Source organism: Besnoitia besnoiti (genome assembly GCF_002563875.1).
Source record: "Besnoitia besnoiti strain Bb-Ger1 chromosome Unknown contig00014, whole genome shotgun sequence".
NCBI lineage: Eukaryota > Apicomplexa > Conoidasida > Eucoccidiorida > Sarcocystidae > Besnoitia > Besnoitia besnoiti.
The window spans coordinates 981966-1004432 of NW_021703916.1; the positions used below are offsets into that span (position 1 = coordinate 981966).

The following is a 22467-nucleotide window of genomic DNA, read 5'->3' on the forward strand; positions in this document are numbered from 1 at the left end:
TGGCCATGAGGGCAGTGATATTCTGAGAACTGGCTTTCGGCGTGCCGCCGTGCACGGAGTTCTCGTGTTTCTTCTTTCTTGAACTTTTGGAGGTGCCTTCACGTTCCTCCGTCTTCTTCCAGCGACATGCGTCCCTGCCCTCGCTCGCTGGCGCATCCATCAAGAATTTTGTCGACAATGCTCAAGCTTAACCAATTGAGGCGTTGGGCTGCCGCCTGCGCTTCATCTCCGCCGTGCAGTACCTTATACAGACGGCAAGGTTATGGTAGTTGAAGTGACGAAGCCACTAAAGGTCTCACCACATCTACGCAGGGTGAGCGTTTGGCCTTTCAAATTTGGAGCACCACGTATCGAATATCCCCATGCCTGATACCCTACTACTCCATCCAAAACGTAATCAGTATCGGCAATACGTAGCTCCAGTGCGCATGCGGCGATGTTGCAGAAACCTGCGTGCATCTGATGGAGATTCACGATCAAGTGAAGCCACCTGCATTGTAATTGGTTGTGTTGGCCGCCGGTGTGGTGCGTGGAACCACTCGGGGTCGCTTAAGGCACTGCCATCTATAGGAACAAGCATACATCTATAGACATCTATGGATCTCTGAACGCATATACACTCTAGCTGTTACCCCTCTTCAAATAGACGCATTCATGGCCTTTGTGTCCTAGATATAACCGAAATGACAGTTCTAATTTTTTTTAGTTCGTAGCGCGACAGCTGGGAGCTTTACGACAAGGTTTCCGCCTCGCCAAACCAGTTGGCAGATGTCTTGAGTACATCTGCCAATTGGTGTAGACTTTAAATTCTAGCGGCACAGTGGCAGGTAGCGCTACGATGCCAAGCTCTCTTGAAATCTTTCCTACAAATGGGTACGGGGTTTTTAAGCGGCCACCCAAGTCAAATGTTATGTTCGGAGCGGTGTGAGTGCCTGCAGACGCAGCTGTCCAGCCAAGCCGGAGCAGTGGCAGCAGCCACACAGTGCATGATTGGTGTTATTTCATTGCTAACGATAGTAGCTCCCACAAGATTATGGTTGGAGGGCGACGCGCGCGGCTACATCATCACTCAAGGGATGGAGCCTCTGCCAGTTCCGCCGTCGCGGGGGGCAGTAAAAGAAGAGGCACCTAAACTTGCGGTGCGTTGCAAGATGCTTCAGGCGTCAACTCTCACCGAGCAAGGCTCCCATCGCGTGTCTTTTCGTTTGACGGTTTACGCCTTTTCTTTTCCCTGTACTAGCTGGTTTTTTGGCTCTCGCTTTTTTCCCCTGTCACTCAACGTGGGTGTGCCGGTACGATACGCGGGCACCAGGCCCGGGCGGTGCCGCCAGGCGCCCGGGGTGTCTGAGTGTCTCCTCTGCGTCGTGCACCAGGCAGGCGGATAGCCTCCCACTGGGGGCGCCAGAGTAACGTCTTGCTGCCGGGCATTTCCTCTCTCGAGATAGTTTTTTGCTGTTTTTGCAGTAACCAGTCTCGGTGTCGCAGGCGTTTTCTCAAAAGAACCTGTTCCAGCGTTCTTCTCTCCAGTTTTTACACCGCTTCATCCTGTGGCTCCTATGCCTCAGCGGCCTTCGCTGTGCAACTGTGTCTCCTCAGCGTTGTTCTGCTCTCAGTACACCAGACACCTGCTGACCCACTGACGGGCTATCTCGCTCGGCGGTCACACCCCGACCTCGTCCATTGCTTATTCTCTTCGCTGGCCTGGCTCGACCCGAGATTGGCATTGTTTTTCTCACTTTTTCTCCCTGCTTGTGGAAAAAGAGGAGAAAACTCCCTAAACTTGGCAGCATGAAGGAGGAAGGGCATGGGCGAAAGGTGTGACAGCTCGTTCTGCCGTGCGCGCGTGCGCTTGAACCGAGCATCACACCCCCTATGCGCGTAGAGTTTTCCTCTTCTCTGGTGTATTTCACTGAAGACTGCGAGAAAACAGACGAGTGTCTTGGATATGTTTTGCTGGTGTTGCGGTTGACATGCTCCGCGGAGAAACGAGGGCAGCGTGAGTAAGGCCACGGGCGTACCACGGCTGTCTCCGCGTGTTCGAAGAGAGACGCGACCGAACTCTATTCAAGGAGCCGCTGTCGTCACCAGCTAGGAGACAGCTACTAGTGCCTGCCTGGAGTTTTTTGCCAGGCAGTGGCTTTCGCTTCTTTTTTTCTCTTTTGCTTTTGCCCGGCTCCCACTACCCTCTGTGCCGAACCTCTTTGCATCCCTGTCTTGCTTCTGGTCTTTGGATCAAGACAGGAATTTTCCGCGTTCTCAGCCGCCAGCACAACAGATTTCAGCCTCACCGTATTACGTGCTGGGAGAGGCTATCTGTACACGTATCCCGGTTCTTCGATGTTTTGGAACCGCCTGCGATACAATCATCTTCTTCTCTAAGACTCTGCGACCGAGTTTACCGGTATACTGTTTACCTTGCCGATAAACTTTGGCCTGCGGCCTCTTTCGCCGTTGTATCCCTTGTTCGAAAGCCTCTCTTGGTACGAAGGTCTATGTGTTGTTCTTCGTATTCACGAGCATACCAGCAGTTTGATTGCTGACCGAAAATATTTGTTTTTGGTACCAGCGGTAACATCGCAGAACAATTTGGACGCCAATTCCTTTTTTATACCAGGCACAACTGTTTCTGCCAATTTCCCTTCTGTACGTCTACCCAGAGTGAAGCTGAGGAAACAGTACTTCGCCTGACTCTTACGTGTTACGCTTATCCCTGTGTTGGCTCTCGCGACCTGAACTTTTTCCCTATCGTAGAGCATAGGTAGTTATATGCCTTCCTGCGCCCATCCCTCGGAGTGCTGCCAGTGTTCAGCGCACATGCTGTGGCAACCTGCCGTTCGGTTCCGGTTCTTTTCAGTACCGTTACCGGGTCTCTCTGCTGACCGGTGTTTGCACGCCTGGGGCAGAGGTCGATCGAACGACCCAGGACACTGCCCTTTCTCTTCGTGCCGGTTCCCTCTTACGAACCACACCGACTTTTCCCCCCCAGGCCTGTCCGCAAGTGTACCTCTGAGGTAGCGAACAACGGGAGCTTTTGCTGCTTCATTGCGAGGGCTGGTCGGTAAGAGTTTTGCGCAACGGAGGTACGCGATTGTACGGCTTTGTGTTTATGTCTACGAAAGAGCTTCGCTTGTGCACTCCCACCCAACATAGTTCACGAAAGGGCAGGTGAGCTGTATGCGAGCCAGGGTTTCAATTTACAACCTAGTGTTTCTGAACGGACTGCTGACACACTGTTCTGTCTTGCCATACTCGTTCAGCGGGGGGACCCCGGAAAAGCTTCGGATATATAAATCATCTGTGTGTTTCACGCCTACACGCAAAGAACTATCTGAAAGCGGCTGTGCGCAAGGGATCCAGATCAATATCTAAGACAGTTTCGCTTCTTGCTCCATAGTTGACAGTGATTCATTGGGAACGCATTTGTGTTCGCAATGGCGCGCGTTCCTGTGAGCCAGCACCAGGCCTCTCCGTCAACAGCGGGGGGGCCTATGCTTCCTGCTCTGCAAGATATCCCGGAACGGCCACTGAACCGGGACTTGAAGGAACTGTGGGCGGCGTACGGTGATAACCCTTTTGGCAATGTGATGGAGTGTTGGAATCGGTCGGTTCCTGACGAAGATGCTCTAGTGTGGCTGAATGCGGACGGGGATATATCCGAAACGACAACCTTTTCAGAACTGTATGGTCGAATAACGAAGCTCAGTAGGTTCCTGCGAGCCGCCGGTCTGCAGGCGGGAGATCGACTTATTTTGTGTTACCCTCCTGGAACGGACTTCATCACCGCATTCTTTGCTTGTATCACTTCCGGACTCGTCGCTGTCCCTGTGTACCCCCCCGATCCTTCGAAGGGTTTAAGTGACGTCCCCCGATTCTGCGACATCAATGAAATTGCCGGATGTAAAACGGCTCTGACGAACTCCATGTACAAGCGGGTGGTTCAAGTGATCACAACCGTTGCCAAAGATTGCCGGTGGCGTTCTATTCACTGGGTGTGCACCGATGATGTGATCAAGCGTCAGCCTGATAACCCTGCAAACACCGAAGGGCCCGATTTTCCAAGTCTTTCTCCTCATCATCCGGCATTCCTTCAGGTACGGAGTTGCTTCTGCAAATAAGTGAGAGAGGCGCTCTTCGGGCCTGGCGGGTTCAACTGTTCACGTGTACTCGAGAGATACACATCAACACTCGTCCAGTTGTCCACAGACCGACCGTGTTCACATGCCTACACATGCAGTGCCATAATGCCATCGTAACTGCATACGTTGCTGGACATGCTGGGTGTATCTTCTAACTACTGGGTACTTGTAAGTTTCCGATATAAGTATCTGAAAGCGTTCCCGCGACAGCAGCGAGCGCCATGTTGTTATGCTTCCTTCTATGTCTCGGCTTTTGCCGTCTATGAACCTCGACGCTGAGAGAGGTGCGACTGTCAGCAGTGTAGTGTGTATTGTGCTGCATCTTACAAAAAAAAGAAACGTCTGGCACAGGCTCTCCCCTGCAAGGGTATGACTGGATCAGCTAGTGTGCCGCAGGCAGAGGTTGCGCCATCGGGAGCCAACGAAGCCAGGTGCCTCGCTGTTGTGTTATCTTGTATCAAATCTGGATATTGTTCAGTTTACGTCGGGGAGCACGGGCAACCCCAAAGGTGTCATCGTGACCCATGGCTCCCTTCTACACAACTGTCACCTGTGCTGGAGCGCCTACGAGTTCCCCTCGCACTACGAGAACACGGGTGACGACGAGAATATTACGAATCACGACTTTTCTTTGGTCAACCAACGCGAATTCTGGCGCCGGCGACAGGAACTTTCCATCAAATACAGAGGCCACCGACTTAGGGCGTTCTCGTGGCTTCCGGTTTATCACGACATGGGGTACGTGTCTCGTGTTGCTTCAGAGCTGCAGTGACTCCCGCATTCCCTTTCCGTAACAACGTCTGACAGTGAGATGCGTTCACTCGCCCGCCAACTACTTGTACGATAGGTGCCGGAACACGGCTTCGATAATTCGCTCCTTCTCCATGTACCTCCGCTGAGCAACGTTATATGTGCCATTAATGTGAGCTGACAGTACGGGACACACCAGGAGAGAATGGATTTTCACATGTAAAGATACTAAATGGTCTTCTTACATTGTATACCAAAATATGCATAACACAGCTTTCGTTTCGCCGTTTACAAAGAGAGGTACGACTCAGCTCTAAAAAGTTCCTTGGCCGAGCTTCTCCGCGTGCAGGTCGTTTTCGTCGTTCTGTCGGTAAGTTGAGGATTGCGGTCTTAGCGCAATATGTCCGCGTCTGCCGTGCTCTCGGATGTACGCAGACTTATAGGCTTTGTCTGCTCTCCGATGCTCTGTGGAGCAACACTCTACCAGATGTCGCCTATCGATTTCATCCGCCGCCCGTGGATCTGGCTCCAGGGAATGTCCAAGTACGATTACATCTGCTGCGCGGCGCCAAACTTCGCCTTCGAAGTCGTCACCCGAAAAATGCCTGACGCTATTTACGACCAGTTGGATTTGTCCCGCGTTTGCGGCTTTCTTTCTGGCGCGGAACCTATTCGGGCGTCGACCCTCGACCGATTCTGCGAGGTACGAGTTTACCTACGCGCGCGACATCATCTCTTCATACGCATGCCACGGTTTATAACGCTTTAAGATTTTTGCAGTCTTTCGAATTCTGTGCAATCTCCCTCTTAGCCTCTAAGTGCATGTCATACGTGTTCTATCCATTCGTATACTTGTATGTGCATGCACGCCAAGCATCCTGATGTTTTCGTGTTACCAACACGTTGCACTACGTCTAGTGTTCAGTGCGTGTGAATGTTGTTGCATCTACGCCTGTACACACATCAGGCATGTGCGTACACAGAGTTACATGCATACCATGCGGGACGCATACGCCTTTATATAGCATATGTCTGAATTGAAATGCAGAAATTCGGTCCGAAAGGCGTGAGGCGCAGTGCGATTTGCCCCGCATACGGCCTTGCTGAAAATACCTTGATCGTCACTGCGAGAAAAACCTTTGACGCCCCACCGAAGTTGCTTATCGTCGATTCGTACAAGCTGCAGCACGAAAAGAAAGTTATTTCCCTGACTCCAGAGGCGACCTTAACCATGAATCCCGAAGAATATCAAGTCCTAGTTGGCTGTGGCGTTCCTCTTGAAGGAGTAGACGGTAAGCGAAGCACGTAGCGCAAGGTGAAGGAACCAGGGCATATGCTTGCTACATCCAAATTGCACTTGATTCCACGCCATCGTTTTATCTGTCGCTGTTGATATGTTCCGCAGTGAGAATCGTAGATCCAGAAACAAGGAAGGAGTTACCTCCTGGAAAAGTGGGTGAGATCGTTGTCTACGGCAGCTCTGTGGCGCGTGGGTATTTCGGGAGGCCTGACGCCACGAAGGAGATATTCTGCTACAGTTTCACAGATCTCCAGGGGAAGCCGACTCCGCCTTTCGGCATGAGGACAGGAGACGGAGGCTTCATGCATGAAGATGAACTCTTTGTGGCCGCACGACTCAAAGATCTGATTATTATTCGCGGACGTAATTTCTATCCGCAAGATATAGAAGAAGCCGTTGACAAGGTTGCCATGGTCAGGCCAGGTTCCTCCGCTGCGTTTGCCATTGAAGTTGATGGGCATGAAGCTCTCGCTGTCGCTGCGGAAGTTCGCTTGGAGGAAGGCATCAAAGGTCTCTGGCTTCGTGTAAAACGGCAGTTTGATAAGAGCCACTACGAGCAGATTGTTCGCGATATATCCAAGTCAGTGGCAGCGAACACAGGCTTGACGATTCATCGGCTGTGGCTTCTGCGACCACGCATGATGCCGAAAACGAGCAGTGGAAAGGTCCGCAGGTCTATGGCGAAAGAAAAACTGCTGGCCGGGAAAATTGAGGGCGTCCTTCTCGACCATTATCACCATCACCAGCATGCTCTCTTCCACGACGGGGGCCACGGGGGCAGTCGATCCCAGCATCGGGCTTCCAACGCAGGACCAGCAAGCGAGGACATCACTAGCAAAAACATCAAGGGTGAAGAACACCCAAAACACAGTGGCGCCCCAAACGACACATCTTTTACCTCCATCGTGCACCGAGGCAGCTTGCGGGGCGACGCCGTTGGGGGGACAACCAGTGCTTCATATGCGGGAAGACACCAAGAAAAAGAACATAAACAGAAGTCAGATGGCAATGTTGTGAAGCCGGATGCCATGTCGGGGACAGGCGCCGATGGTTCACATGGTAGCGCCCATCTTGCTCTTACAGAGAGAGTTAAGCAAACAGTTTTCGACGCAGCAAAAACCGTTCTTGGAAGCTCGGACCTACCGGAACTAGATGCCCCTCTACATGAGCTTGGCGTGGACTCTATAGGAGCTGTAGAATTCTCCGAGCTAATTTCCGAGGAGCTCCAGGTGGACGTTGAACCGACCTTGCTATTCAACTATCCAACCCTCTCAGACGTAATAGATTTCTTTGTACGAGAGCTAGAAGGGAAAGGAACAGATGATCTAGCAGTATCACCGGAGAATGCCTCTTCGAGAGAGACAACTACCGCAATAGTCGGAGCAGCCTGCAACCTTCCGGGTGGAACTACGTCACTAAACTCATTTTGGGATCTTCTCATGTGCGGAGTCGACGCCATTGCTGAAGTTCCTCGTTCACGGTAAGGACCCCACGGATGGCCACCGAAAACAATTGCGTATAGCAGCTCCCTAGATGACGACCTCCGTGAGGTTTAGGCAGCCGTGAAAGGGATCGCCTCGCTCACGAGAATAGGCACACCTTTTTATACCCACGTTGAGAGGCTCTCTTGGAGTCTCTCACGCATGCATGAATCGTTTTATACAGGCTGAGCGGCTAGCCAGATATCCGTGTACACGAACTGGTTTTGCGAACAGTTTTGCTCAGCCCTGGCTAAATGCGCTTGAGCTGAGACACTACTCTACAGTCTCCAGGATATGCCTGAGCAGTGACGCCTGATCGTCCAGTGGAACGTTTTCGTTGACGATGTGCTTGCCTTGTCTCTTCCAACCGTGAACGAGCAACTGAAGCCGGAACACCAACGAACAAGTTTCCGACTGAATTATTGCTAATTTTCCATGGCGGTGCTACACTCGACAATCTGCAAGGACGCGTGGGTGGCCTGGCATTGTTCATCGCAGGTGGGACGTGGAGGAATACTTCGACCCTGATCCGGGCGCCGACGGCAAGGCATACATCCGGGAAGGAGGTTTTATTGAAGACGCTGAGATGTTCGACGCCGCCTTTTTCCGTATTTCTCCATCAGAAGTGAGTCGCAAACCCGCGGCGGGCAGCAATTTGGTTGCCACGTTCACACGCAAACGAAGTCTAGGGAAAGTTACGAAGGAAACACGACCAGCTGTAACCCTGAGTGAACAAAAAGGCAACAATAAATATTAATTTTGACATATATAGAGGAGTCACTAATGCACGTGTATGCTGAAGCCATTTCTTTCGACACAGGATACGCGTGGACGATATATGCCGTCAGGGGAGACACATTGCTAACGACTAATTCGAAGGGGAGCTTTTGGAGAGAAAGCCGTCCTTGACACTTCAAAAGTCTCCTTACCTTGTCTCTGTATATTCTGCCGACAGGCGAAGTCAATGGACCCGCAACAGCGTCTCCTTCTTGAGAATGCCTACGAGGCTCTCTACGATGGCGGCTACACCCGCGAAGGGCTGCAACGGGCGAGCATGGGGGTGTTTGTGGGGTGCTGCTCGAACGATTGGTATCAAGTGTGCAGTCAACTTGATCTGGGTATTAGCAGCTATACGACAACGAGTTACGCGCCCTCAATAATCGCAAATCGCCTTTCGTATACCTTCGGCCTTCTCGGACCGTCGATGACAATAGACACAGCGTGCTCCTCGTCTCTCGTCGCGCTCCACATTGCAGCTCAAGAAGTACAGGGGGGCAGCTGCACCTCCGCAGTTGTGGCAGGTGTTAACCTGATGCTGTCACCCCATGTCACAGTCGCTTTCTGTAAATCGCGTATGCTGGCGCCTGATGCGCGCTGCAAAACGTTCGACGCTAGTGCAAACGGGTATGTCCGCGGAGAAGGTCTAGGCGCGATTGTTCTCAAGCGTCTCTCGCAAGCAGAGAAAGACGACGACAGGATCCTCTGTATTGTCAGAGGTACAGCTGTCAACCACGGAGGCCGCTCAGCAAGCCTGACTGCCCCTAGCGGTCCCTCTCAGCAGCGTGTCATTCGAACCGCCCTGAGGCAAGCAGGACTCACACCTGGAGATATCTATTTCATCGAGAGTCACGGGACGGGAACGTCCCTGGGTGACCCCATCGAAGTGGGGGCACTGAAGTCTGTATTCGCTGCTAGCCGAGACGCTAAAACGAAGCCGTTGATTCTCGGAGCGTTGAAGACGAATATTGGGCATCTGGAAGGAGCGGCTGGCATTGCCGGAATCCTAAAAGCGATGCTTGCCCTTCGGTATAAGCAGATTCCGCCGAACCTGCACTTCAAGCAGATGAATCCTCACATCGATGTGAGGGAATTCCATGTCGTCGTGCCCACTACTGGTGTCGCCTTTCCAAGACAGGAAGGAGGACAGCTATTCGCTGGCGTGAGCTCGTTCGGCTTTGGAGGAGCGAATGGTCATGTCATTCTCCAAGAGGCCCTGCAGCAACCAACAGGCGATAAACCACAATGCAAACGCCACTCCAAGCGCAATATAATATGCTTCATGTTCACTGGTGAGGGCTATGAGGCCTCATGCATGGGACGGCGTTTGTATGAGACTGACCACGTGTTCAAGGAAATAATCAACAAGTGTAACGATATCTTGAAGCGCTGGCTGAATGTGCCGTTGCTCTCTATTCTATATCCATCGGCGGATAAGAAAGGCGAGATGGATAAGATGATGCATCAAGCTCGATTTGGTCACACTGCATTGTTCGCTTTTGAATACGCGCTGGCCGAATCCATGGTCAGTAAAGGTGTGAAGCCGGATGTTGTCTTCGGCGTTGGCCTCGGCGAATTTGTGGCGGCAGCTTTCGCGGGAGTCATGAGTCTTGAAGAGGCTCTGTACGTCGTTACGCAGCGCGCAAAGCTCATTGATAACTTGCCGCCGCTCGAGGGAGTCATGGCCGCCTGCCGCGTCAGTGAACAAGAAGTTGAAATGGCCCTTTCGGATATGGATATTAACTGTCGGAAGTCTGTCTCCATCGCCGTTGTGTATGGGAGGAAAAACTTGATTCTCTCTGGAGAGCAGTCGGAAATCGACAACGTCTTGATGAAGCTGAATATTGCCGGACGGTGGAAATACCTCCCTGTGAACAGCGTGCTCACAACGAACCTCGTGTCAGATATTGTCCACCCGTTCACCCACCTCATGTCCACTGTGAAGCTCTGCCGGCCTAAGGTGCGTCTGGTGAGTAGCACCACTGGAGAATTCGTTGACAAGGAAGCCTTATCCGGTCGCTATTGGGCCCGGCAAGTTTCTCAAACTGTCCAGCTGCAGCAAGCCATTGGTAATATTGTGGCTTCCGGATGTTCACTATTCGTGGAAGTGGGTCCTCAAGTCGTCTTGACGAAGCTGGCCCAACAGAGCCTCAATGGGAACGCGAAGGATGTCACTTGGGTACCGTCCTACGATATGACAAGTGAAAACGACCGGTTCTTTCAGAATGCGATCAGCACGTGCAACGAAGCCATTAAAATCATCGGCCAAGAACGAAGGCTGGAAGAAGGCCAACATGGGCAAGAGGAGCTTATTTTTCATAGGAAACCCTTCCCGTGGACTGAGATCCCGCATCCATTCCTAGGCAGCCATAAGTTTACAGAGAAAGACGATGTGATCTTTGAGAACGCTTTCCCTAGAAGGGCCATCTCTCTGATAGCCGACCATACTGTGAACGGCACAGCAATGATGCCTGGAGCCGGGATGCTCGAGATCGTTGCCGCTGCTGCCCTAGCCCTTGATCTTCGCACAGCTTCTGGGGCTGTCACTTTGGAGAATGTGACGTTCGAGCGCCCAATGCTCATTGGAGCACCGCGAGTTACGTACGAATACAACAGAAGGCACTCGCTTGGTGAGGCAGGAGGCACCACCGCTAGCCCCAGAACTGTCCGAACTCCACGACTAGTGAACGACGCTTACACGCGCACAGGGACGCGAGAGAAAACCTTGGAGAAGCCCGTGTGGGAAACCGTTGGAGGACAGACATCGACCGAAGCTGCACAAACAGTGCCTTCTTTGAGACACCAGCCAAGTTACATCAAATCAGGTGTTCTCGAAGACATCAAGGACTACGCTCATAATATGCTTCGCCGTGCTGTTCATAACGAAGATGAATGCGGCGCACCTAGCACTCTACCAGCGTCAATGCCTCCGCCGGTAATAGTCGCGCGACATCCCAGAGAAGGAAGCTTTGGAAGCGTCAGCCGGGCAAGCGGCAATGCCTCAGCTACAGATCGCGTCGACAGCATGACCGTTCCTCTCAGCGTGGAGATGACAGTGCGGTGCCGCATTACCAAAATGAAAGAGGTGGAATTGAGTACGATATGGGATGATGAGCCGACAGATCACTGTTTCGCAACGATTGTCATTGCTGACAAAAAGCAGGACGCGTATCCCTCGTTACAGGAGGTACGGAGCCGCTGCACCTCCCGCCTGGACACTGCGGAGTACTACGATATGCTCTATGATGCAGGGCTCCAGTATGGCCCTCGCTTTCGTACTATTCAAGAGCTCTACAAGGGAGAAAACGAAGCCGTCGCCAGAATCCAGATTGTTGGCAATCTGAAGCAAGACCCGTTCGAAAGCGGATTCCTCATTCATCCAGCGGTCCTCGACGGTGCGCTTCAGGTAAGCCGAGACAAAGAGGGGGAAACACGAAGAAGCAGAGCAACGCCTTTAACTCTTGTCGATGTTCTTTGCGACAGGACCAATTTCTTCTCACAAGTACTTGAGCCAAAGCCGACCTCGCGCCGGCACTCATTTACAGAACTGATAACGCGTGCGTGTTGCTCCATGGCGTTCCAGAAAATTGTAGAGGGAGACACACTTCTATCCACGCACACGAGTGCGCCTGACTAGCCTATGCGATGTTCACAGCCGAAGCCTTAACAGACCCACAGACGCTACTAGGGATTACGTTCTCGCTTCATCTCTTTTATAACGGATGAAGAATAGGAGACGGATTTTTGATGTGTTTCACGTCAGGCGGCCGGATGTCTTCTGGAGCAGTCTCACAGCGCGAACAAGGTGATGGTGCCTGTCTCGGTTGGTAGCGCGAGCCTGACAAAAGTAGAAGTTTGCCAACCATGCTGGACGCATGTTCGCCTGGAGGAAACGAAATCGAAAACTGCAACTCTACACATTACGATTTATGATGAAGTGACACGTGAGGTTGTTGCTTCGATGGGTGATGTCGTTGTTCGCCAAGTCGACCCATCTGCCAGCGTCGTTGCAACTATACCGAAGGAGCTGCTGTGGAAGGTTAGCTGGCAGCCAGTTGACGGAAACAGCAAAGAACCTATTAGTCAGACCTCGAGGGTGCTTTTCATAGGTGGCAATATTGAACTTGCAGAGGCCTTGGAAAATGCTATGGGCTCTAACTGCAAGATCCTGAGCGTTGATGCGCTTCCAAGAGAACGAGCGGAGCTGCAGAAAATCCTAGACGCAGAGCAATGGGGCGCCATTGTGTACGTCGAGGCCGTCACCGCTGGCGTGTACGACGCGCTGGACGTGATGAACGCAGCTGTCCGTATCATTCAGGCGCACTATCTTAATATCAACAGTGGTAAAGCGGTAAAGGCGCTTTGGTTCGTTACGAGAGATACGGTTTTCTGCCACAGTGATACGGAGAAGCCTGGACCGGAGATCCCAGCTCACGCAGGACTCTGGGGTCTGGCGAAGGCGGCCAAGCTTGAGATGGAAGTATCTGCTGGCTCTCCTATTAGCATGGGCTGCTTTCACGTCTCTGCCGCGGATGTCTCTTCCATGGCTCAGCAGATTCTTTACGCTCTGAAGTCGAAGATTGTCAACTCCAGTGAATCCGAAGTCGCAGTTAGAGAAGGCGGCATGTACGTTGCTCGTCTGGCTCCACAGAACGAGGTGAATGTCAGGGGTGCTATCGAGCTCCACATGCCAGAACGGGGCGCAATATCCAATCTCGCGCTCCGTCCTCAAGCTTTCGCTTCGCGCCTCCCGCCCGAAGACGGACAGATCGAGCTGCGGGTCCGAGCAGTGGGTCTCAACTTTCGCGATGTCCTGAACGTCATGGGCCTTTACCCTGGAGATCCGGGTCCCCCTGGTGCCGACTGCGCAGGGGTTGTCGTGGCTGTCGGAGAGAATGTCGAACACATCGAAGTTGGCGACTGCGTTTTCGGTATTGCCCAAGGCTGTCTTAGGACATACGTAACCACAGACGGTCAGCTGCTTCGGCGAATGCCAGAATCAATGACTTTTGAACAAGCAGCAGCGCTGCCCGTCGTCGCGACAACGGTTGAATACGCCTTGCATGATTTGGCAAAAGTGAAGGCTGGCGACAAGGTTCTTATTCACGCCATCACCGGCGGTGTCGGTCTCGCGGCCGTGCAGTTCTGCAAGCGTGTGGGTGCTACAGTTTACGGCACGTGTAGTGGCGGCAAGAAGGAAGCATTTGCCAAGTCTCTTGGCGTTCAGTACATATCAAACAGCCGCGATGCAAAAGCCTTCGCTGACGATATGCGCTCGTTCTTGGGCGAAGACGTCAAGCTCGATGTTGTACTCAATTGCCTCATCGATGACTTCATCCCTGAGTCTTTGAAACTCCTTGGACCATACGGCAGGTTCATGGAGCTGGGCAAACGCGGTATATGGACCAAAGAAAAGATGGTGGCTGAGCGCCCGGATGTGCAGTACGAGGTGATTGCAGTGGACGACATGATGGAGAAAGACCCCGCATGGTTTGGAGGCATGCTCGAACGCATCCGGACTCTCGTAGACCAACAGAAAATCCAGTCTCTTTCTATGCATGTCTATGACATGGCGGATAGTGGAGACAATGGAGGTGTCGCCGCTTTCCGTTTTATGCAGCGTGCTCAGCATATTGGAAAGGTCGTCCTCAAGGTACCAAGCCCTCTAGAAGATGCATCCAAAAATGGCACTATTGTCATTACTGGTGGACTTGGTGCCCTTGGTCTGGTTGTAGCTGGGTGGCTCGCTGAAGAAGGTGTGAGGCACATATGTCTCCTCTCTCGTCGCGAAGAGGCGCCGCAGCCCGGAGAAGTTCCGGGATGGGACTGGCTGAGAACCATCAACTGCGACGTTCAGTTCTTCCGATGCGATCTGTCGAAATATGAGAACGTGCGATCCGTCTTCAAGACAATTCAGACAAACGTGGCACCGGTCACCGGTATTATCCATACAGCAGGGACGCTGGCTGACGCTCTCCTTGACAGTCAGACCTCCGAGTTGATGAAAAAGGTGTACAGCGGCAAAGTACAAGGAGCTTGGAATCTGCATCGAGCATGCGAAGAGCTTGGCTTCAACGAACAACTCAAGGTTTTCGTTCTTTTCTCTTCAGTCACATCTCTGCTCGGCAACTTCGGCCAGGCAAATTATTGCTCAGCGAATGCGTGCCTAGACGCCCTCGCCCAGTGGCGCCGAGCAAAAGGCCTCTGCTGTCAAAGCATTCAGTGGGGGCCATGGATCGAACAGGGCATGGCAGCGGAGCTGAAGCAACAGGTTGAGAGGAACGGTCTGAAAGGCATCAGCAATGAACTTGGGCTGAGAGTATTGCATGATCTGATCCGTCAGCGGGAGAAAGCCAACCCTGTAGTAGGTTGTCAAGCAATAAAGTGGAAGCTTTTCCTCCATCGTTATATTGAACAGCCTCCTTTCCTCGCTAACATCGATATGGATCTTCAGGTGACCTCTCACGACTCCAACGCTGTTTTGCGTAATCTGCCTCCTTCTGAACGTCGCGACTACATAAAGGCACAGGTTGCCGCAGCAGCCCGGCAGGTTCTCGGCAGCAGTGTCCCTCCACCTTTCGATACACCTCTACAGGATGTTGGCGTCGACTCCCTTGGAGCTGTGGAATTCCGCAATGTTCTGTCGAAGAAGCTTGGCGTGAAGTTGTCTGCAACGACGCTCTTCGATTACCCCACCCTGAATGCCATCATCGATCACCTTTGTGAAGTGTTCGGTGAAAGCACCCAGGAAGATAGCTTCTCTTCGAAACTGGGGGCCGTTTCAGAAAACGACCTTGCTCAGGACGGCATGGCAATCGTCTCGATGTCTTGCCGGCTTCCAGGCAACTCCACTTGTGCTGAGCTCTTTTGGGATATGATGATGCGCTGCACAGACTGCGTTTGCGATATTCCGTTGACCAGATGGAATGCAGAGGAGGTGTACAGTGAGGATCCAGATCTCCCTGGCAAATGTTACATCCGCCGCGGTGCTTTCATAGAGAATGCAGAGTACTTTGATAACTCGTTCTTCAATATCTCCCCTTCCGAGGTCAAGAACATGGACCCACAGCAGAGGCTGCTGCTCGAAGTCTCATATGAGGCGTTTGCTGGAGCTGGCCTGACAAAGGAGAAGCTCCTCGGCACAAATACTGGCGTCTTCGTCGGCGCGTGCAACCACGACTGGACGTATTTGATCCAAGAAGACAAAATATCGGCCTATACTGGGACGGGATCAGCCGGTAGCGTCATTGCGAATCGTGTATCGTACTGTTTGGGATTGAAAGGCCCGTCTGTCCCCGTGGATACAGCATGTTCCTCATCTCTCGTTGCTGCTGACTGCGCATTCGAAAAACTCGCACTTCGAGACTGCAGCGCGGCGATTGTGGCAGGAGTCAACCTCATGCTGACTCCTCACCTTTTCATTGCCTTTTCAAAAGCTCGCATGCTTTCCCCGGATTGTAAATGTAAGACCTTCGACGCCTCAGCTGACGGATACGTACGAGGTGAAGGAGCTGGCGCAGTACTGGTTTTACCGTACGCAGAGGCGAAAGTGAGGCAAATGACCATCCATGCCATTATCAAAGGAACTGCGTGTAATCATGTTGGGCGCAGCGCGAGTTTGACAGCGCCAAACGGTCCGAGCCAGGCAGAAGTTATCCGTATGGCGCTTCGCCGCGCGGGGATGAAACCAAGCGACGTGAAATTCATGGAGAGTCACGGAACGGGGACATCTCTAGGAGATCCTATCGAGGTGAACGCAATGCGTACAGTATTCGCACCTGGCCGCGAGAAGACAAAGCCGTTGTTGATTGGCGCCGTGAAGACGAACATTGGCCATCTCGAGGGATCATCTGGGATCGCCGGACTGATTAAGGCGTGTCTGGTCCTTAGCCGGCGGGAAATTCCTCCCAACCTCCACTTTAAAACTCTGAATCCGCACATCAACATTGAGGATTTCCCTGTTCAGTTCGTCACAGACTTCGTATCTCTAGACTCGGTGGAGTCAACGCGAAAGAAGAACACCGCTGGCGTTAGTTCGTTTGGCTTCGGTGGAGTCAACGCTCATGTCATTTTGGAGGAAGCAACTCGCGATCCGAACACCACGAGGAAAGAAGAAAACCGATCAAAGATCTGTTTCATGTTTACCGGCCAAGGGTCTCAGTACGTTGGCATGGGTAGGCACCTGTATGAGAAGGAACCCGTGTTCAGAGAAGCAATAAATCGTTGTGTAGAGATCGCTAAAGAATACCTTCCCCTACCTCTCCTGAGCGTTATTTATCCTACTCCGGACGAGAGGGAGACAATGCAAGAAGCAATCAACGAGACTCTGTACTCCCAGCCCGCCGTCTTCGTCGTAGGTTACGCCCTCCTGGAGCTGTGGAAGTCCCGGGGTGTCGAACCAGATATGGTCATGGGGCACAGTCTTGGAGAATACATCGCAGCAGTGTGCTCAGGAGTTCTCTCTATTCAAGACGGGTTGAAGCTCGTGCTCAAACGCGCTCAGATAATGAGTCGTGTTCCCCCTCGTAATGGGGTGATGGTCGCCTGTCGTGCCACCCCGGAACAGGTGGAGGAGGCAATCCACACTTTGTTTGGGGATGGTGAGAAGAACGTTGCACTGGCTTCCGTGAACGGCCTGAAGAGCGTCATTGTGTCTGGCAGTCAACAAGATGTTCAAGCTGTGTTGCGACAGCTGGGAGCTGCGTCACGGGCGAAGATGCTTCGAGTGTCGCACGCGTTCCACTCGCCGCTCGTCAAAGATACCGTCGCCCCCTTCAAGCGTGTCCTGGAAACTGTGAGACTGAATAAACCTCGCATTATGTTCGTCAGCACGGTAACAGGAAAAGTCGCCGGAGACGAGCTCCTGAACACCCAATACTGGGCAGAACACATCACGAGGGTCGTCCGGTTCTGTGACGCAGTGCAGATGTGCGTTGCACAAGGTGCAAAAATCATGGTCGAAGTGGGACCTCGCCCGACGTTGTCAAATATGGGCAAGGGATGTCTTCCTCAAAGCACTGCAGACGAGGTTCAGTGGATCAACTCCTTGGAACCGGAAGCGACAACCACAACTGTCTTCGACTCTCTATCGGCGCTAGCCAAGTCCGGCGGAGGTGCCATACCTGCCGTTTTCGACCGTAAATTTTTCCCCTGGACAGACACGTGCCACCCTCTTCTAGGAGGCAAAAACACACGCCCAGACGGATCTGTCGTCTACTCCGCTCCTCTTAGAGATCTGGTTAAGGCACTGTTCTTGGATCACATCGTGTACGGGAGGGCACTTCTTCCAGCGACGTGCTTGATCGAGATGATGGCTTCTGCCGCGACACACATGATACCGAACCAGGATGACGAGAAGCTCGTGGCGTTGTCTCAGGTAGTGTTTGAAAAACCGCTGCTTGTACCGGATGACACATCGCTGAGCGTCCTGGTGACTGTCGAACGCCGTGGGCAAGTTCGCGTGGCCAGCCAAGTCACTAATAGTGAGGACGAGGCTGAAGATCATGCTGTTTGCCAAGTGAACGTAGTAGACGCCCTTCCATCCGCCCCCTCTTTGGCGGATGTGCGTGGCCGGTGTAAGATGGAAGTCGACGCAAGCCAATTGTATGGCCACCTTCACAATGCCGGGCTTCAATATGGCCCTCGCTTCCAGACAATTCTGAAGATTTTCAAGGGCGAAGATGAAGTACTGGGCCTTCTGCAAGCGCAAAACGTGAGTAATTTCGAAAAAGGTTTCATGATGCATCCTGCGGTCCTCGACGGAGCTCTGCAACTCTCGGCTGTGCTGGCTTTCGAGAAGGGCAGCTCTCGGGCCATGATTCCTTTCGGCGTCGACTCCGTACTGCTCAAGAGCTTTCCCCCTGAGAAGGAGCTTTGGGCCCGGGTTGTGCTAAACAAAAAGGGTGTTTCTTCTGCGTCAGTTACCGTGCATCTCTACGATTTCGACGGCGACCTCATTGCCGGCATGCTTGGCGTCACCCTTCGACAGATTGAATTCAATACGGCAGCAGACATTCCGCGTGAGCTTCTTTGGGAGGTCGAATGGGAGCACACTGGCTCCTACACGAAGCCCCGCGAGGGTTCGACCGCAACGCCCTCTGAAACAGATGAGTCCTGTCCAGAAGCAGCTACTCGCACGCCTAGTCCCACTGACAGTGGAGAAAGGGACCTGGCACTAGCCGGAGAGGGGCCCGCCTCTACTTCGTCTGCGACCCCTCTTGGAGCTTCGACTGCCTCCCCCCCATCGGTGGCTCAAGGAGCCTCCATCGCGGTGTCGGGCAAGCCGCTATATCACCTGCTTCTGATTGACTACACCGGGGTTCACAGAGAGGTCATTACTTCAATTCTGGACACCGCCGACGGAGAAGTCGAAGTAGTCAGCAAGCCAGGGAGTCCCGGACAGTTCACCGAGCAATTGTGCGAGTTTGCGGAGGCTAAGGCAACCGAGACGGACTCCTCTCAGTTATCAGCCATCATTTTCCTCGCTCTCGACGATACGGCCCAACGTGACGAGCTCACCGCTGGTCTGCTGGAGACCGTGAAGGTTTTTGCTACTCACAAGTTCAAAAAATTGCCGTGCATCTGGGTTCTCACATCTGGAGCTCAAGGCCCATCTCAAACCGTTGTTGCTCCAAACCATGCAGGATTGTGGGGCATGATGCGCACGGTACGGCTGGAACTAGAGACGCAGATCGGAAAGGCTGTCAAGTTCGGTTGCGTTGACTTGGACAAGAAGCTGCACGTCAATATGGCCCTTCCGTACATCCTGAAGAGGCAGGCAGATGAGCCTTTTGAAGCGGAACTAGTTCTCAGGATCCCTTCTGAAGAGCCTGCAAACGAGACAAACGAGGCCCAACCTATTCAACGCGGAGACCGTCTACCGACTGGCAGCTTTGTTCATATTGCTCCGGAATCCGTAGGAGGGAATACTAACGAGGGGTCTGCCCTCGCGGGCATTCCGACAGGTTTGGAGGCAACAGCCTCTCCGTTGGATGAGGCAGATGAAACGAAGGAGCCTGTAATCTTTGATGCCTTCTGCCCGAGGCTTCACCGCTCGCCTATCGTCGTCAGAGGAGCCGTGGAGCTTCACATGCCAGAACGTGGGGCTATCTCTAACCTTGTGCTCCGCCCACAGGCCTTCGCCACCAGAAATGCGCCACAGGACCATGAGTGTGAGATCCGCATTAGGGCTATCGGATTGAACTTCCGTGATGTGTTGAATGTTATGGGGCTCTATCCCGGAGACCCTGGTCCGCCCGGAGCGGACTGCGCAGGCACAGTTGTCGCAGTGGGAAGTGACGTGAAGCACCTCAAGGTCGGAGACGCGGTCTACGGTATCGCTCAAGGCTGCTTGCGCACGTACGTCACGACTAACAGCCAGCTGCTGCGCAAGATGCCAGAATCAATGACATTCGAGCAGTCGGCAGCACTGCCTGTCGTCGCTGCAACTGTGGAATACGCTCTGCACGATCTCGCCAAGGTAAAAGCAGGAGATAAGGTCCTTATCCACGCAGTTACAGGAGGTGTCGGTCTGGCGGCACTTCAGTTCTGTAAGCGCGTAGGAGCGACTGTCTACGGTACCTGCAGTGGTGGCAAGAAGGCGGCATACGCCAGATCGCTCGGGGTGAAGTATGTGACGAGCAGCAGGGACGCGAACACATTCGCAGAAGATATGCGCGAGTTTCTCGGGGAGGAGGAAAAACTCGACGTTGTTCTCAACTCCTTGATTGACAGTTTTATTACCGAGTCAGTCAAGCTCCTTGCACCAGGAGGGCGTTTCATGGAGCTTGGCAAGCGTGGTATCTGGACGAAAGAACACATGGCCGCTGAGCGTCCAGATGTGTACTACGAAACCATTGCGATAGACACCATGATGCAGGACGACCCTGTGTGGTTCGGAGGCATGCTCGATCGCATTCGCGACCACGTGAACACTGGAGATATCCAGTCCCTGCCTCTACATATCTTCGAAATGACAGACCCCCTTACCGGCGGGGTGGCGGCCTTCCGATTTATGCAGCGTGCGCAACATATAGGAAAGGTCGTGGTCCGCATCGCAAGCGACCTTGAATTGATGGCGCCTTCCACGCAGCCAGAAGCAACAGCTCCAGAGCACAGCGTTCTCCCCGGCTCCAGCGGATATGGCGAGGAGTCTCATGGCACCTCTGCGACGGATGTTGCCCATCGAACATACGTTATCACCGGAGGCATGGGAGGATTGGGTCTCGTGGTTGCGCAGTGGCTAGTGGAAGAAGGCGCTCGCTTTATTGTCTTGCTCTCCCGAAGAGGCGAGCCGGCAGCGTCGGTGAAGCAGAGCCCTATTTGGCAGTATCTGACGGAGAAAGAACGGACCTGCGTATGCGTCCTGCCCCTGAAGTGTGACGTGTCAGTAAAGGAAGATGTCATGCAGGCATTCAAGGAAATTCAGACTCGTGGCTTTCCGCCCGTTCGAGGCATCTTTCATGCTGCAGGTGTCACGGCAGATGCTGCTCTTTCTAACCTGACTCGAGAGTCGATCGAGCAAGTTTACCTTCCTAAGGTGACAGGGGCTTGGAATCTCCATGAAGCTTGCCAGACGCTGGACCTGGACAAGAACCTTGACATGTTTGTGATGTTTTCGTCTGTCGCGGCGCTTTTGGGTAACTTTGGACAGGCAAACTATTCGGCTGCAAATGCGTGCCTGGACGCTGTGGCAGAGTATCGCCGATCTCGAGGTCTGCGGGCGCAGAGCATTCAGTGGGGCCCATGGACAGAACAGGGCATGGCTGCAGATTTCCGTCAGACTTTGGACAAAGTGGGCATGCGAGGCATCAGTAACGAGCTCGGCACGCGAGTTCTTAGTGACCTCGTGCGGAACCCTCATCGGGCAACTACAGTTCTCTGCCAGTCGGTAATTTGGAAGAAGTTCCTCCAGAGGTGAGTGCCGGGTAGGCCACAGGCTGAAATTAACTCGCTCGGACACGGGAAGCGTTAGGACAGTTCGGCTGCTTCTTTGAAGCAGCTTCGATGGAAATTCACGCTTCACCTTGTGAGAAGCCCACACAGAGCCGCGTCGCGTATAGTCTGCCTTTGTGAGCTCTTGTCCAGTGCACAATGTGTACGCTGCCGCTGTGACTTGAGCGTTGTGCTGCCATTAGGTATGAGCGCGTGCCTACGCTATTAAAGAATATACGAGCTGGCCAGGGCGCGACGGCCGATGCGAGCCTAATGCTCCGAACCATGCCAGCCGAAGAGAGACGCGCATACGTTGAGAAGACTGTCCGCGAGGTTGTCAAGCAGGCTCTAGGGCTTCCAGAGCCGCCGCCCATGGACTTGCCTATGCAGGAACTAGGCATTGACTCGATTGGAGCGGTGGAGCTCCGCAACGCCCTCTCGAGTCGACTAGGTGTAAAAATGCCCGCGACGGCAATGTTTGACTACCCTACTCTCGATGCGATGGTGGATTTCATCAACTCGACGCTCGCGGAACAGTGTGCGGGGGCGGACGAGAACTTGACCGCGGAAAACCAGATGAGTTTGGCGCCGCAGATGATGCACAGGCTAGAAGGGAATATCGCTGTGACCAGCGCTGCTGTCCACCTTCCTGGAAATGTTCACACGCTAGACGAGTTTTGGGAAATGATGCACCAGATGCGAGACTGTATGACAGAGGTGCCGTTGACTCGCTGGAACATGTACACTTTCTTTGACCCTGACCCAGATGCTCTGGACACTTCTTATGCCAAGTTGGGAGGCTTTATTATGGACGCCGAAATGTTCGACAATAGCTGCTTCAACATCAGTCCCGCAGAAGTGCGCGTTATGGACCCCCAACAACGGATTATTTTAGAAGTTGCTTATGAGACCATGATGGGCGCCGGATGTATCAGCAGCAGTAAAACGAGTCAGCACTCCATTGGATGTTTCATTGGTTGCTGCAATGCTGACTGGCATATGCTCGACGTACCCTCGGGACCCTTCACAGGTAACAGCTCAGCTGAAGCTCGTGGACGAAGTCGCACGTCCACGTGTACGGCTGTGTGTT

At 53.1% G+C, this 22467-nt stretch overlaps 1 protein-coding gene across 1 annotated transcript in view; it reads left to right on the forward strand.

The window, feature by feature from the left end:
- Positions 1-3431: 3431 nt before the first annotated feature.
- Positions 3432-22467, forward strand: part of BESB_026170 (putative type I fatty acid synthase) — a gene marked incomplete at both ends in the record, with an annotated part of 35056 nt that continues 16020 nt past the window's right edge. Inside the window, 9 exons of the mRNA XM_029361297.1 lie at positions 3432-4091; positions 4615-4874; positions 5322-5589; positions 5935-6178; positions 6292-7666; positions 8166-8292; positions 8623-11850; positions 12208-21359; positions 21581-22407. Of these exons, the coding sequence (XP_029215652.1) occupies positions 3432-4091; positions 4615-4874; positions 5322-5589; positions 5935-6178; positions 6292-7666; positions 8166-8292; positions 8623-11850; positions 12208-21359; positions 21581-22407 (16141 nt within the window). The remainder of the gene's footprint in view (positions 4092-4614; positions 4875-5321; positions 5590-5934; positions 6179-6291; positions 7667-8165; positions 8293-8622; positions 11851-12207; positions 21360-21580; positions 22408-22467) is intronic.